The sequence below is a fragment of the Miscanthus floridulus genome, chromosome 7 (assembly GCF_019320115.1).
Source record: "Miscanthus floridulus cultivar M001 chromosome 7, ASM1932011v1, whole genome shotgun sequence".
Taxonomy (NCBI): domain Eukaryota; kingdom Viridiplantae; phylum Streptophyta; class Magnoliopsida; order Poales; family Poaceae; genus Miscanthus; species Miscanthus floridulus.
In genome coordinates, this window is record NC_089586.1 from 31,905,584 (window position 1) to 31,921,705 (window position 16,122).

At 48.5% G+C, this 16,122-nt stretch overlaps 1 protein-coding gene across 3 annotated transcripts in view; it reads right to left on the reverse strand.

Moving 5' to 3' along the window:
* Nucleotides 1-2,929: 2,929 nt before the first annotated feature.
* The window catches only part of LOC136466808 (ABC transporter A family member 10-like), a 39,696-nt gene continuing 26,503 nt past the window's right edge, over nucleotides 2,930-16,122 (reverse strand). For all 3 annotated transcript variants that reach the window (XM_066465326.1, XM_066465327.1, XM_066465325.1), the window contains 4 exons: nucleotides 10,026-10,154; nucleotides 9,823-9,928; nucleotides 9,653-9,741; nucleotides 2,930-3,565 (listed from right to left, as the gene is read on the reverse strand). In XM_066465326.1, coding sequence (XP_066321423.1) covers nucleotides 3,269-3,565; nucleotides 9,653-9,741; nucleotides 9,823-9,928; nucleotides 10,026-10,154 — 621 coding nt within the window. In that variant the 3' untranslated portion in view covers nucleotides 2,930-3,268. The remainder of the gene's footprint in view (nucleotides 3,566-9,652; nucleotides 9,742-9,822; nucleotides 9,929-10,025; nucleotides 10,155-16,122) is intronic.

Genomic DNA, 16,122 nt, shown 5'->3' on the forward strand with positions numbered 1-16,122 from the left:
CTCCACCACCGTGGATGACCAAGTGCTCGACAACAAAGGTGCTGGTGAAGCCACCAACTTCCCCCATTCTTAGACTATCCTAGTCCCAGGATGCCTTCTCGTCGAACACGACGTCGTGCGAGACAACCACCTTGCCTCCGCGTGGATCGTAGAGCCGATATGTCTTGGTACCTTCCTCGTAGCCCAGGAGCATCATCGGTATGCTCCTGTCCTCCAGCTTGGTGAGACCAGCTTTGTCTTCCTGACGTGGCTGATGCAGCCGAATATCTGGAGGAAGGACATGCTCGGCTTGCGCCTATACCAAGCTTCGAAAGGCATCATGTCCTTCAGGGCCTTTGTGGGCGTGCGGTTGAGGATGAACACTGCTGTGGTCACCGCCTCACCCCAGAACCTTGCCGGCATGCTTTTGACCTTCATCATGGATCGATCCATGCCGACCATCATTTGGTTCCTCCACTCCACCATGCCATTCTGCTGCGGCGACTATAGCGTGGTGTTGTGTCGCACCACACCCTGATCTGCGTAGTACGCAGCGAACTCCACCAAAGTGAATTCGCCGCCGCGATCAGTCCTCAGCACGTGCAGCTTCTTGCCGCTCTCCGCCTCTACGCATGCCTTGAACTTCTTGATCACCTCCGACACCTTGTCCTTGCTCGTTAGGAGTTGTAGCCACATATAGTGGCTACAATCATCCATGAGCAGGAGGAAGTACCGCCAACCACCGCTTGTGGCTGGTGTGATTAGCCCATAGAGATCGTCATGGATGAGCTTGAGAGCGTCCGCCGCGCGATACTTGGCCGCCTTTGGGAACGACAGCCTCCTCTGCTTTCTGGCTAGGCAGCTATCACACAGCTCGCCTGCGTACTTGATGTGGAGCAGCCCTCAGACCATCTTCTTCAGCCGACCGAGCACGTCGAAGATGAGATGGCTGAATCGGGCATACCACAGCCATGGCTCCTTGATGTGCTATGCTGCCAAGCACATTGGCTGCTTCACCTTCAAGTCGAGTAGATGCAGCCGGTTCCGGGACCTCTTCACCTTAGCAAGAAGCCATTGCTCTCGGTCCCTGATCCTGAGGACGCCGTCCTTGATTAGTACCTCGCCGCCACGCTCATCCAGCTGGTCAATGCTGATGATGCTTGAACGTAGCTGTGGGATGTAATATACATTCATCAGCACGCGGTGCTTGTTGTTCTGGCACCTAAAAATGATGGTGCCATGCCCTCGGATCGCCACCCTTGGGCCATCACCAAACTTCACCGTGCCGGTCATGTTGTCGTCGAGCTCGAAGAAGGCTTCCTTGGAGCCCGTTATGTGGTTGCTGGCGCCGGAGTCCAGGTACCACCGCTGCTTCTACTCGCCGCCCACATGTCTAAGGTGGACTTGGGTGCGTGGTTCGTCGAGGTTGACAGCCTTCAGAGCCTTGTTGTGCCCTTCCACCGCCATCACCTCTCCCTTCTTGGTCTCAACGTCGTGCAATGCACAGAACATGGCCATCAGGAGAGTGGCCTCATCATTCTCATCAGCCTGCGCTAAATGAGTCTTAGCCTTCTTCTCCTACTTGCGATTTGGGCACTCCTTTGCCCAATGACCCGTCTTCCTGCAGCGTCGGCAAACGTTGGGGTCGACCTTCTTCTTCATCTCTGAAGAAGCCTTGCCGCAGCGCTTGCCATCGCCACCGTGGCTGGAGGTGGCTTCCTCGGACTTCTTCTCCATCCGGGCAGCCCACTCCTCCTCTGTTAGCAGCAGCTTGCCGCTGTTCATCGTTGTTATGGCCTGCTCCATGCACTCGTCCACCGCCCGCAGATGGCCTGTCATATCCTTAATGGTGAGGGTAGACAAGTCCAGCATCGTCTCTATGGAGAGAGTGATATGAATGTACTTCACCGGCATGGAGTGAAGGTACTTGGAGATCGTCTCTTCTTCGTCAATGGTGATGTCGTGGCTCCTTAGCTTGCTGATGAGCGACTGCAGGCAGAGGGAGAAGTCCTCCACCGACTCACCATCCTTGAACTTGAGGTTGTCGTACTTCTGCTTCAGCAGCCGGGTCGTCGCCTTCTTTACGTGGTTGGAGCCGACGCGCATCGCTGCAATGGCCTTCCACACTTCCTTAGCAGAGTTCTTCGACCCCAACGACTCCCTGTACTCCGTTGGCATAGCAGCGAGGATAGCCTCCAACGCTGACATGTCGTCTTCTTTGTTGTCGGTGCTTTTGTCAATGGCATTCTAGAGTCATCGGGCTCTAAGCTTGATCTTCATGGACACCGTCCACTCCCCATAATTGGTGCGAGTCAGCGTCGGTCAACTGGTGCCGCTGTCCTCCTGCACCGTGCGCACGACGACCTCGTGTCGTGGCTGGGAAGCAACAACAGTGTCTCTGTTGTCGCCCATCTCCAAACCATCTGTCATCGCCAGCGGTTAGTCTGGCGATGGCGCTTGTACGGCTCCAATACCACTTGTTGGTCCCGAGATCTCCCGCACGGGTGAGCCGACCGGTCACCGGCATTCTCACGTACTATGGCTAGAGGTAGAAGAAGGGAGGAAGAATAGAGCGGACACACACAGCACAAGCACCAGCGTTGGTCGAAGCTCTACAGAGGAGATGACAAAATTGAACTCGATGAACTTTACTAAGTCGTAGTAGAAAGCTATATATACAACTCTATACATCTAATCTCAGTATACAAACATGCTAGACTGTCATGCTGTTACAGTGACTAGATATGACAGCAGGACTGACTTTAACGTCTGCCCCTGCCGCGGCTATAGTGCAGCAGCAAGAAAGCTCTTTCTACATCTGCCCCTGCCACGCGTACAAGGAAGCAGCAGATTAGCTCCTGCCTCGTCACGCGCACGCTCAACCGTTTCCGGCGCCACCAAGAGTGGCAGGCGCTCAATCGTGTCGTGGACCCCCGGCCGTGGAATCCGCTTGCTTGCGCCTGCCACGGCCCACAGCGCGCGCAGGCGCGCGGGATCCAAAACTCCACTGAGCGCATTTAGCGAGGTTTTACAAAAGTCATCACCTAAACTGTGTCGCGTTCATCACCTAAACTGAACCAATTTCATTCAAGACTTACAAACAAGGCTCAGTGGACTGCCATAGTGGTTCATAGATATATTCTGAATCTGCATGACTGCATCTCCCTCATGTTCATGGCTTCATGCATGAGTTACCACACCGGTTTCATTTCAGAGAATTCAGACAGCGCATTTATATATATATATATATATATATATATATATATATGCACCAGGGCAGGATCAGTCATCAGGTCACAGTGGACATGTCACTCTGCTTGGCCACTCTGACGAAGACGTCTTCCAGCGTCGTATCAGCCAGGCCCCAGGCAAGGATGTGCAGGCTGCTCTTCGCCTGCTCCATGGCCCCGAAAACCACGGAGATCTTCATCCCCTGCTTCGGCATCTCGAACTTCTGCGTTCCCGAGACGCGGTACACCCTGTTGGCCGCGGGCGAGATGGACTGGACCAGCCTCTCGATCTCTTCCTCTTCGCCGACCGGAGTTGTTACTGTCAGCACGCATGAGCCTCCGTACCTGTCTTTCAGCTGGAAACAAGAAAGAAATGGGATGGATGGCCATGTCAGAGTTTCGGATTGTTAGTTGATCTCCACCAATAGGCCCAACGGTCTATTGGGCCCTATCTCTACTCCCTGATCGGGGGAGCCCAACCCTAATTCGGTTGAAGGGCCCCTGTCGCACAGCACACATTAAAGGAAGGTGGGCGTGAGGGCTCGGACTACGAGGTTGACTGGAGCCGCTACACCCACCTACAGAAACCCTAATACCGATCTAAAGCCGTGCTGCCAGCGACGGGATGGCCCACCGACTCCGCCTCTGCCTCGCCCCTGCGGGTCACCGCCGGCGCTACTGGACTTCTTCTACACCGCGGCACCGGCTACGGAGTATCTACCAAAAGGGCGAGGAGCCTACCCTGATCCTACGGTTTACACACAGAGGTACTCACACGATATCGATCCTAACAATGGTACCAGAGCCTGTGTAATCCTAACCCTAACCGGGAAAAAGTAAAGAAAAGGGACCGGGGGTGACGGATGTCACTGGAACCCGGTCACCACCGCCACCGCGCGGGAAAAGTGCCGCACTGACACGGCAAGAAAAGAAAAGATCCGTGTTCGGATCAGAGAAGAAGAAGAAAAGAGAACAAGATCCATTCGGATCAGAGAACAGAGAGGGCTCTCGGCACTCCAGCCGAACCCTAACCCAAGAACTGAACAGATCTAGTTCGGAACTAGGGAAAGAATCAGTCTCGGATTAACCTTAATCCGAAAAGAAAAGAAAAATCCAAAGAAGAGCAAAAGAACAGGGGCTGGAATCGAACCCTAACCCTAGATCCCGATTCGATTCGGATGAACTCCAAAGGGAAAAACCGAATCGGTCGAATCAAAAGAAAGAAGAGAAATAAAAGAAAACAGAATTTAACCCTAGATACATTCGGATGTCAAAGAAAGAAAGGAAAAACAGAAAAGAAAGAGGAAAAGAACAGGGTCGGCATACGAACCCTAAAACCTAACCCTAACGGATCCACCCTCGCCGGCGCGGGAAAAGAAGAGCCGCGACGGCCTTTCGCCGGCGCGGGAGAAGAAAGGCCGCCGAACCGGTGCTGCTGCTCGCCGGGCTCGGCAAAGGGGTCACCGCGGCCAGGCCGCTCGACGGCGGCGCGCTCACCCGCTGGGGAGCGCGCACGCAGGCGAGGGGGCCGGCGGCGGTGCCATGGATGCCCGCCTCGCTCCACCACTCGCTCTCGTCTGGCTCGGTTCCGATGCGGCTGAGAAGAGAGAGCAAGAGAGAGAGGAGAGAGCGGCGCAGAAAGAGAGAGAGAGAGAGCGGCGAAGAAAGAATGAGTTAGGGTTTTGGAGGGCGCGGCCGCGGGGGGGTTTTTGTTCGCCCTATCCGCGCGCGCGACCGTCCGATCAGACAGACGGCGCAGATTCACCGGGCCGGCTTTCAGCCCAGGCGGGTGCGCGCGCCAGGCCGAATTCCCGGCCCAGGCCCAGGTTGCGGCCTGGGCGCGGGGGAGCGCGCGGGAAAGGGCGCAAACGGCCATGGGCCGTGGGCCGCCTTGCCATTTTGGGCCGACACAGGAAAAGCAAGAGCCAGTTTCGGTTTTTTCTTTTTCCTGGAAAATTGAAAATACAAATTGGCTCAAAAGAAAAATAGAAAAAAGGTATTTTACCTGTGGGTAAAATTCAAGAAATTGATTGAAAGTTTTTTCCGCTGCTAAAGAAAAAGTATATTCTCCAGTTTATTTGTACCAATGTGGTATTTAACTGGAGAAAAGAAAAGTTTTTCCAGTAAATCTTTATTTCCTGGAAATTGATTAATGGATTAAAGGAAATAGAAAATTACAATTTTCCCTGTGAGTAAAATTCAAGAAAAAGAGAGTTTTTCCACAGTCAAAGAAAAGTAGTTCATACTCCAGTTATTTTGAACCAATGTGGTATTTAATTGGAGAAAAAGAGATTTTTCCGCTGCTAAAGAAAACGTTGATTCTCCAGTTATTTTGAACCAATGTGATATTTAATTGGAGAGAAAAAGAGATTTGACATAATTATGATGTTGTTATTTTCTGACCAACGTTGATAATAACAATATCGTAATGTTAATGATTTATGCATTAATTCTACTTCTGCCCAACGGTGATGTAGAATTAGTGTATAAGAACAGTTGTTAATGTTAAAGATTTATGCATTAATTCTACTTCTGCCCAACGGTGATGTAGAATTAGTGTGTAAGAACAGTTGTGAATGTTAAAGAGTTATGCATTAATTCTATTTCTGCCCAACGGTGATGTAGAATTAGTGTATAAGAATAATTGTATGTTTTGATTTTGACCAACGTTGGAATCAAGGCATGCAAATGATGTTATTGCTATGTTAAGAAAAGTTTTAACCTGGTTTTTCATCTTGTTTGAGGTGGACTGGGTAGTCACCTCACCGTGTTCCACTGAGTTTGTGGCACCGGTAAGGGAGACAAAAGTGAATGATGCCATTTGGGCAACTAAAGAGAGGGATTTTGAATCCCAAAAGATATCCTATGACTCCTTGGGCATAGGAAATGAATCACTACCAACAAGAAAAAGTTTGGCTGTGATAAAGAACATGATTGAACCTGCAATTGTAGGCTAAATCCTAGAGTGTGACACGGTCACCGAGTACCTCGATAGAATAAAGAGTCAGTTCACTGGCTCTTCAAAGACATATGCTACTCAGCTGAAGTGGTGGCATAAGAAAGCTCACGATGCGTTGTCGAAATTATGGCAATGTCGTTTAGGCCATATTTCGAGGGGGAGAATAGAAAGAAAAGTTAAGAATGATATTCTTCCTCCCATTATAGAGCTCTCAGATGTAGAACAATACAGAGAATGCATAAAAGAAAAAGTATGTAAAGAAGCGCAGGAATTTTATAGATTATTCACACAGACATCTGTGATCAGCTTTCCTGTAAAGAGTGTGGGTGGTTATGATTCGTTCATAACATTCACAGATGATTACTCCCATTATGACTATATTTATCCAATCAAAGAAAGAAAAGATGTATTGGATAAATTTAAGATATTAAAGATTAAAGACAGTCAGGTTTGACCGTGGTGGAGTACTACGATCGGCATACCCTAAAAGAATAGTATAGTAGCCCAGTATTCTATACCGGGTGAACCTCAGCAGAATAAAGTAGCTAAAAGAATCAATCGTACCCTGATGGATATGGTGGGCAGTATAATAATTTACTCCACCTTATAGTTGAGCCTGTGGATGGAGGCATTAAAACCTCCATTCATATTCTCAATAGAGTATCAAGAAAGTCGGTGCTCAAAACACTGTATGAGTTGTGGACAGAGAGAACACCCTCACTTAACCACTTGCGTGTGTGTGGGGGAGCCCTGCTGAGGCTAAAGTGTTTAACCCAAACATTGGGAAGTTATATCCCAAAACAGTAAGTTGTCATTTATTTGGCTACATAGAAAAGTTAAAAGGTTTTCGTTTCTACTGTTCAAAGAGATATACAAAGTTTGTGAAAATAAGACATGCTGTCTTCCTAGAGGACGAATTGATGAAGGGGAGCATGGTAGCTCGAGAAATTGACCTTGAAGTGAAGCGGGTGTAAGCGCCCACTCCAATGATTCATGAGCCAATTTTCTCACTACCTGTTGTAGCTGCACCGACAGTGCTAGATGCTATGGTGCCAGCACCTGTTGTTATTTCACCTGTGGCAACAATGAATGAAAATGAGGAACCTGTTCTTCAGGATTCTATAGAACCTATTGCCACACATGAGGGGGAGCAACAACAGCCTCAAACAGAAGATGTGCCAAAAGAGGAGGCCCCTAAAAGGTCTCAAAAAGTTAGAAAATCAGCTATTTCTGCTGATTATGAAGTGTACAACACTAAAGAATTTCAAATGGAGGATGATCCCGCCTCGTTTGAAGAAGCCATGAGTAGTGATCAGTCATCAAAGTGGCTTGAGGCCATGGAAGATGAAATAAAATCATTGAATGCTAATAAAGTTTGGGACTTGGAAATAATTCCTAAAAGAGTCAAAACAGTAGGCTATAAATGGGTCTACAAGACTAAACATGACTCTCAAGGGAATATAGAGAGATATAAAGCTCGACTTGTGGCAAAAGGTTTTGAGCAAAGAGAAGAGATTGATTACAATGAGATATTTTCTTCAGTCTCATGTAAAGTTTCCTTCAGAATCATAATGGCATTAGTGGCACATTACGATTGAAAATTACATCAGATGGATGTAAAGACGACATTTCTCAACGAAGACTTGGAGGAAAATGTTTACATGGCACAACCGAAAGGTTTTGTCATGGAAGGAAAAGAACGAATGGGATGTCGCCTAAAGAAATCCATTTATGGATTAAAGCAAGCTTCAAGACAGTGGTACTTGAAGTTTGATCAGTCAATAAAGAATTTTGGGTTTTAAAGAGAATATAGAGGACAATTGTGTCTATGCAAACTTTAAGATTGGGAAGTTTATCTTCCTTATCCTATATGTAAATGATATCTTACTTGCTAGTAGTGATGTCAGTCTACTACAGGAGACAAAGAAGTTTTGTTCTCAAAACTTGATATGAAAGATCTTGAGGAAGTCTCGTTCGTTCTAGGGATCGAGATTCACCAAGATAGAAGGAAAAGGGTATAAGGACTGTCACAAAAGGCATACATGGAAAAGATCTTAAAGAAATTCAGTATGCACAAATGTAGTCTCTCACCTGCTCCTATAGTCAAGGGCGATAGATGTGGGGATTTTCAATGCCCCAGGAACCAATATGAGCTCAATCGACAAAGTGAAAGTGGTTCCATATGCTTCAGCTGTCGGAAGCTTGCAACATGCTCAAGTATGTACGCGCCCTGACTTTGCATTTGTTACCGGGTTTTACTTGGCAGATTCCAGAGTAATTCTGGAATAGAACACTGAAATTAGTAAAGAAAGTCTTGCATTATTTGCAAGGAACGAAAGGCCTCATGATGACATATGGAAGATCTGATTCACTCCACATGGTGGGATATTCAGATTCTGATTATGTGAGAGTGAATGCATATCCAGACGTGGATTTTCTATCATCTCGCAAAGGGGAGCTATTTCATGGAAAAGCTCAAAACAAACTGTCACTACATCGTCCACAATGTATGACGGTTTGTAGCGTGCTATGAGGCAACGGGCAGGTGAACTAACTAACGAAGTTCATACCCGGTTTTGAAGGTGGTTGACGACATCTATAGACCACTAAAGTAAAACTGCGATTATAATCTGGCAGTACAGGATGCTCACAACATAAGTCAAGTGGAGCTGCCAAACACATTGACATAGAGTATTATGTTGTGAAAGATAAAGTCCGGGATCAAGTCATAAGTCTTGAGCATATAAGAACAGAAAGGATGCTCGCGGATCCGCTTACAAAAGGCTTACCACCCAACATGTTCAGAGGACATGGTGTTCAGAGAACATGTAGCTAGCTTGGGTTTAAGGGAAAGCCTAAAATATTCCTGGACAAAAGAAGGCCCAAAGATAAGTATCTATTTCAGAACAGAGTAGTGAGTTGTAGCTGTTAAGTCTATCGGCAATGGACCGTGACGATGAGACATGCTCTATGAGCTAATCTGTAATGGAATGAACAAAAGCAAATGATATGAAAGTGAAAGATGGAATGAGATCAAGGGGGAGAATGTTAGTTGATCTCCACCAATAGGCCCAACGGTCTATTGGGCCCTATCTCTACTCCCTGATCGGGGGAGCCCAACCCTAATTCGGTTGAAGGGCCCCTGTCGCACAGCACACATTAAAGGAAGGTGGGCGTGAGGGCTCGGACTACGAGGTTGACTGGAGCCGCTACACCCACCTACAGAAACCCTAATACCGATCTAAAGCCGTGCTGCCAGCGACGGGATGGCCCACCGACTCCGCCTCTGCCTCGCCCCTGCGGGTCACCGCCGGCGCTACTGGACTTCTTCTACACCGCGGCACCGGCTACGGAGTATCTACCAAAAGGGCGAGGAGCCTACCCTGATCCTACGGTTTACACACAGAGGTACTCACACGATATCGATCCTAACACGGATCACTGGCTACTACCATCTGAAAATTTGATTGAGTGTGTAGTGTACCTCTTTGGAGCTCCCAATGCACTGCAGGCTACCATTTGCGATGATTCCGATCCGGTCGCACAAAACATCAGCCTCTTCCATCGAGTGTGCTGAAAATAGATAGATTCAAGCAATGTTTTCACCATCTGATTGTCAATCTCATGATGACAGGTGAGAGTCAAATACTGTACTTGTGAGAATTATTGTCCTATCCTGTTTCGCAGACTTGACAGCCTTCCACAAGTTTTTCCTTGATGCTGGATCCAAGCCAGAGCTTGGTTCATCCATATAAACAACCTATAAAAGCATTCCACCAACATATCTATTTATACTTATACGTGCACGAATATCAGGTGTTCCTTAAATCATGATTTCAGTTGATCAATAAAAATACCTTAGGATCACCAATTAGAGAGATAGCAACACTGAGACGACGTTTCATACCACCACTGTATTTCCCCACGAGTTTATCAGGAACACCACCGGCAAGCAAGTGCATACTTCTCAAAGATTGTTCAATAGCCTGGAAGTAAGAGATCACCGTATGATGTTTTTAGTAGCTTCTAGTGTACCATGATTTGGTTTATTTTGCAACCAACCAGATAAATTTTTATTGGATTGTAGATCAAGCTTGAATGATTTGTACAAGAGTAGTAGAGCCTCTTAAATAACCTACTGCTCCCCTGTATGAACGTGTGGCAGGGACATGCGTTGAAAGGCTCCCTGCTGCACTGTAGCCGCTACAGGGGCAGGCGTCGAAAGGCTCCCCTGTCGCAATGTAGCCACAGCAGGGGTAGGCGCCAAAGTCAGCACTGCTGTTACATCTAGTTACTGTAGTAACAAGACAGCCTGGCATGTTTGTGTACTAGGATTAAATGGGTAGAATTGTATATATATCTTCCCACTGTAACTCAGTAAAGAGAACGGATTCAGTTTTGTCATCTCCTCTGCAGAGCTCCGGCCAACGCTGGTGCTTATGCTTTATGTGTACTCTGTTCTCCCTAACTTCTTCTAGCTCTAGCCATAGTGTTTGGTCGGCAACGCCGGTGAGCGGTCGGCTCACCCATTCCGGTGATCCTAGGGCCAACAAGCGGTATCAGAGCCATACAAGTGTCGTCACTGGACTAACCACTGGCGATGACAGACAGTTTGGAGATGTGCGACAGCAGCGACGCTGCTGTGGCTGTCCAGCCACGACAGAAGATCATCGTGCGCACGGTGCGGGAGGTCAGCGGCACCAGTTGGCCGACGCTGACTCGCACCAACTATGGCGAGTGGGCAGTGACCATGAAGGTCAAGCTCAAAGCCCGATGGCTCTGGAATGCTATTGACAAGGGCACCGACAACGAAGAAGACGACATGCTAGTGTTGGATGCTATCCTCGTTGCTGTGGCAGCGGATTACAGGGAGCTGTTGGGGGCGAAGAGCTCTGCTAAGGAGGCGTGGGAGGCCATTGCAGCGATGCACGTCGGTTCCGACCACGTAAAGAAGATGATGGCTCAGCTACGGAAGTAGGAGTACGCCAACCTCAAGTTCAAGAATGGTGAATCGATGGAGGACTTCTCCCTCCGCCTGCAGTCGCTCATCAGCAAGCTGAGGAGCCACGACATCACCATCGACAAAGAGGAGGCGGTCTCCAAGCACCTCCACTCCATGCCAGTGAAGTACATCTAGATCGCTCTCTCCATAGAGACAATGCTGGACCTGTCCACCCTCACCATTGAGGATGTGACAGGCCATCTACGGGCAGTGAAAGAGCGCATGGAGCAAGCCACAACAACGACGGATAGCGGCAAGCTGCTGCTGACAGAGGAGGAGTGGTCGGCCCGAAGGAAGAAGTCCGGGGAAGCCTCTTCCAGCCGCGGTGGCGATGGCAAGCGCCGCTGCAAGGCTTCTTCGGAGAAGAAGAAGAAGGTTGACCCCAACGTCTGCCGGCGCTGCTCATCTGGCGCAGGATGATGATGATGATGAGGCCACTCTCCTGATGGCGACGTTCTATGCACTGCACGATGTTGAGGCCAAGGAGAAGGGAGAGGTGATGGCGGTGAATGGGCCTAGGAAGGCTCTGAAGGCTGTCAACCTCGATGAACCACGTGCCCAAGTCCACCTCGGATGTGTGGGCGGTGAGCAGGAGCAGCGGTGGTACCTAGACTTCGGTGCCAGCAACCACATGACGGGCTCTAAGGTAGCCTTCTCTGATCTCAACGGCGACGTGACCGGCACAGTGAAGTTCGGTGGCAGCTCAAGGGTGGCGATCCGAGGGCGCGACACCATCATCTTCAGGTGCCAGAACGGCGAGCACCGCGCGCTGACAGATGTATATTACATCCCACAACTGCGTTCAAGCATCATCAGAATTGGCTAGCTGGATGAGCGTGGTAGCGAGGTACTGATCAAGGATGACATCCTTAGGATAAGAGGCCAGGAGGAGCACCTCCTTCCCAAGGTGACAAGGTCCTAGAACTGGTTGTACCTACTCGACTTGAAGGTGGAGCAGCCGGTGTGCATGGCAGCATGGTACACCGAGGAGCCATGGCTGTGGCATGCCTAGTTCGGCCATCTTAGCTCAATGTGCTCGGTCAGCTGGAGAAGATGGTCCGAGGGCTGCCCCACATCAAGCACGTAGGCGAGCTGTGTGACAGCTGCCTGGCTGAAAAGCAGAGGAGGCCGTCGTTCCCAAAGGCGGCCAAGTATCGCATGGTGGACGTCCTCGAGCTCGTCCACGGCGATCTCTGCTGGCCAATCACGCCAGCCACAAATGGTGGTCGGCGATACTCCTCCTGCTCATGGATGATTGTTGTCGCTATATGTGGCTGCAACTCCTAACGAGCAAGGACGAGGCAGCGGAGGTGATCAAGAAGTTCAAGGCGCGTGCGGAGGCGGAGAGTGGCAAGAAGCTATGCGTGCTGCAGACTGATCACGGTGGCGAATTCACTTCGGTGGAGTTTGCTGCATACTACGTGGATTAGGGTGTGGTGTGACACCACACCGCGCTGTACTCGCCGCAGTAGAATGGCGTGGTGGAGTGGCAGAACCAGGCGGTGGTCGGCATGGCTTGATCCATGATGAAGGCCAAGAGCATGCCGGCAAGGTTGTGGGGTGAGGCGGTGACCATGGCGGTGTTCATCCTCAACCACGCGCCAACCAAGGCCCTAAAGGGCAAGACATCATTCGAAGCTTGGTATGGGCGCAAGCCAAGCGTGTCCTTCCTCCGGACATTCGGCTGCATCAGCCATGTCAGGAACACGACGCTGGTCCTCACCAAGCTAGAGGATAGGAGCACATCGATGGTGCTCCTAGGCTATAAGGAAGGTTGAATGCTCTAGTTTGGTTTTGGTGAATTGATGAAACCCTAAGTGCTAGCCTAGTTTATCAAGTGATTATGAGAAAGGTAGCACATTCTAAGTGATGAAGCAAATGAAGACCATGACATGATGATGGTGATGCCATGGTGATGATTAAGCGTTTGGACTTGAAAAGGAAGAAAGAGAAAAACAAAAGGCTCAAGGCAAAGGTATAAATAGGTAGGAGCCATTTTGTTTTGGTGATCGAGACACTTAGTGAGTATGATCACATTTAGGATTGATAGTCAGTACTATTAAGAGGGGTGAAACTCGTATCGAAATGCGGTTATCAAAGTGCCACTAGATGCTCTAACTCATTGCATATGCATTTAGGATCTAGTGGAGTGCTAACACCCTTTGAAAATGTTTATGAAAATATGCTAATACATGTGCACAAGGTGATACACTTGGTGGTTGGCACATTTGAGCAAGGGTTAGGAACTTCACCAGGCGGAGTGTTCGCCCAGTAGAGTGCAAGACAGTCCGATGATGCCACCGATGCACCCTATACAGAAAAGACAGAGGTCACTGTAAGTGACCAGACGCTGGTCTCGAAAGGACCGGCGCGTCCGATCAGTAGAAGCAGCAAAGACGCTGGTGTCGGTCTCTGACCTAGACCCTAGGATCACTTAGTGACCGGACGCTAGAGGGCTGCATTCTGATCCCGATTGACATGGCAGTGCATAAGGAGACACCAAGTAACCAGGATGTTGGGTGGGTCCGGTCGAGCATGATCCGGACTGAAAGCTCTAGTTTGGTTTTGGTGGAATTGATGAAACCCTAAGTGCTAACCTAGTTTATCAAAGTGATTATGAGAGAGGTAGCACATTTCCAAGTGGTGAAGCAAATGAAGATCATGACATGATAATGGTGATGTCATGGTGATGATCAAGTGCTTGGACATGAAAAGAAGAAAGAGAAAAACAAAAGGCTCAAGGCAAGGGTATAAATTGTAGAAGCCATTTTGTTTTGGTGATCGAGACACTTAGTGAGTGTGATCACATTTAGGACCGATAGTCATACTATTAAGAGGGGTGAAACTTGTATTGAAATGCAGGTTATCAAAGTGCCACTAGATGCTCTAACTTATTGCATATGCATTTAGGATATAGTAGAGTGCTAACACCCTTGAAAATGTTTACGAAAATATGCTAACACATGTGCACAAGGTGATGCACTTGGTGGTTGGCACATTTGAGCAAGGGTTAGGAACTTCACTAGTGGAGTGTTCGCCCGTAGAGTGCAGACAGTCCGATGGTGCCACCGGTGTCCTATATAGAAAAGATGGAGGTCACTGTAAGTGACCGGACGCTGGTCTCGGAAGGACCAGCGCGTCCGGTCAGTAGAAGCAGCGAAGACACTGGCATCGGTCTATGACCGGATGCTAGGTCACTTAGTGACCAGACACTGGAGGGCTATGTCCGGTCTTGCTGACGTGGTAGTGCACAGAGGAGACGCCGAGTGACCGGACACTGGGTGAGTCCGGTCGAGCATGACCGGACGTGTTCGGTCGTGAAAATTCATTTCTGGATGCTTACTACAAATGACCGGACGTTGAGGTCCAGTGTCCGGTCACTTTGAGTTGTTGCGTCCGATCATCACTTGACTATTGGAATCAAGCGCTCAATATTTGAAGAGAGGGGACACGTGGCATGCATCGCGTGACCGAACGCTGAGGTCTAGCATCCAGTCGATATGACCAGAGCATCCGGTCACCCCGTGTTGTGCCCAGTGAAGGGGTACAATGGCTCTATTTTGTGGGGGGCTTCTATTTAAGCCCCATGGCTGGCTCAAGCTCACTGTCTTGGCCATTTGCATTGACATAGCAACCTTGTGAGCTTATCCAAAGCCCTCCTACTCATCTCCATTATAGATTCATCATCTTTGTGAGATTGGGAGAGAATCCAAGTGCATTGCTTGAGAGTTTGCATCTAGAGGCACTTGGTGCTCATGTTTTGCTGTGGGATTCGTTTGTTACTCTTGATGGTTGCCACCACCTAGATGGCTTGGAGCAGTGAGGATCATTGAGCGGAGGTTGGTGATTGTCTCCGGCTCTGATCATGGTGATTGTGAGGGGTTCTTGACCTTTCCACGGCGGAAGAACCAAAGGGTACTCTAGTGAATTGCTCGTGGCATTGTGTGATCCTCATCTTGTGTTGGTTGTGTGGCACCCTATTGAGGGTTTGGTGTGTGATGCCAATTAGCATGTGAACCTCCAAGTGAGTGAATCGCCACAACGAGGAGTAGCATGCTGGCAAGCAAGTGAACCTCGGTAAAAAATCATTGTGTTCATCATTTGATTCTGAGGTGATTGGTCTTCATTGGTATTCATTCTTGTGATTGATTGGCTCCTTCCTCGACACGGCGGTATAAACAAATTGCTCACTCTCTTTACTTTACCACAAACTAGTTGTCAAGCTCTTTAGTGTAGCTAGTTGTGAGAGCTTGTTAGTTTGGTTAGTGTGGCTCTTTAGTTAGCCTTTGAGAGCACATTAACTTAGTGTAGTGTCATAGCTATTCTGTGGATAGAAACTATATAAAGTAGAATTGTGGTTGGTGGCTTGCATTTTTAGTAGGCTAGTGCAACACTTGCTTTGCATCTCATAATTGTCTAACTAGATTGTTAAGTGTTGTTGTAGAATTTTTAATAGGCTATTCACCCCCCTCTAGTCATTAGGACCTTACAAGTGGTATCAAGAGACGAGGTCACCAGTGATTTGAGGTTTAACAACCTTCGGTGTAAAAATGGCTCAAATCAACAATACCTAAGAAGTCCACCCTAATTTGATGGCATAAATTATCCATATTGGAAATCAAAGATGACCACACATATCAAGTCAATCAATAGAAAAGTGTGGAAGGTGGTAGAAACCAAAATTGAGATTGGTGATCTAGAGAATCCCACCGCCTGCCGAAGAAGTGCTTCTCCAAAATAATAATATTTCTCTAAGTGCCATTCATGATGCAATTGATGAGAGAACATTTGAGCAAATCAAGAATATTGAGATGGCTCATGAGGCTTGGTAGAAGTTGGAAGAATCATTTGAGGGCACTCAAGCCAGTGAAGGGTGCAAAGGCATACATTCTCAAAGAGAAGTTTGCAAGCTTCAAGATGAAGGAGGATGAGAGTGTGTCGGAGATGTTCCA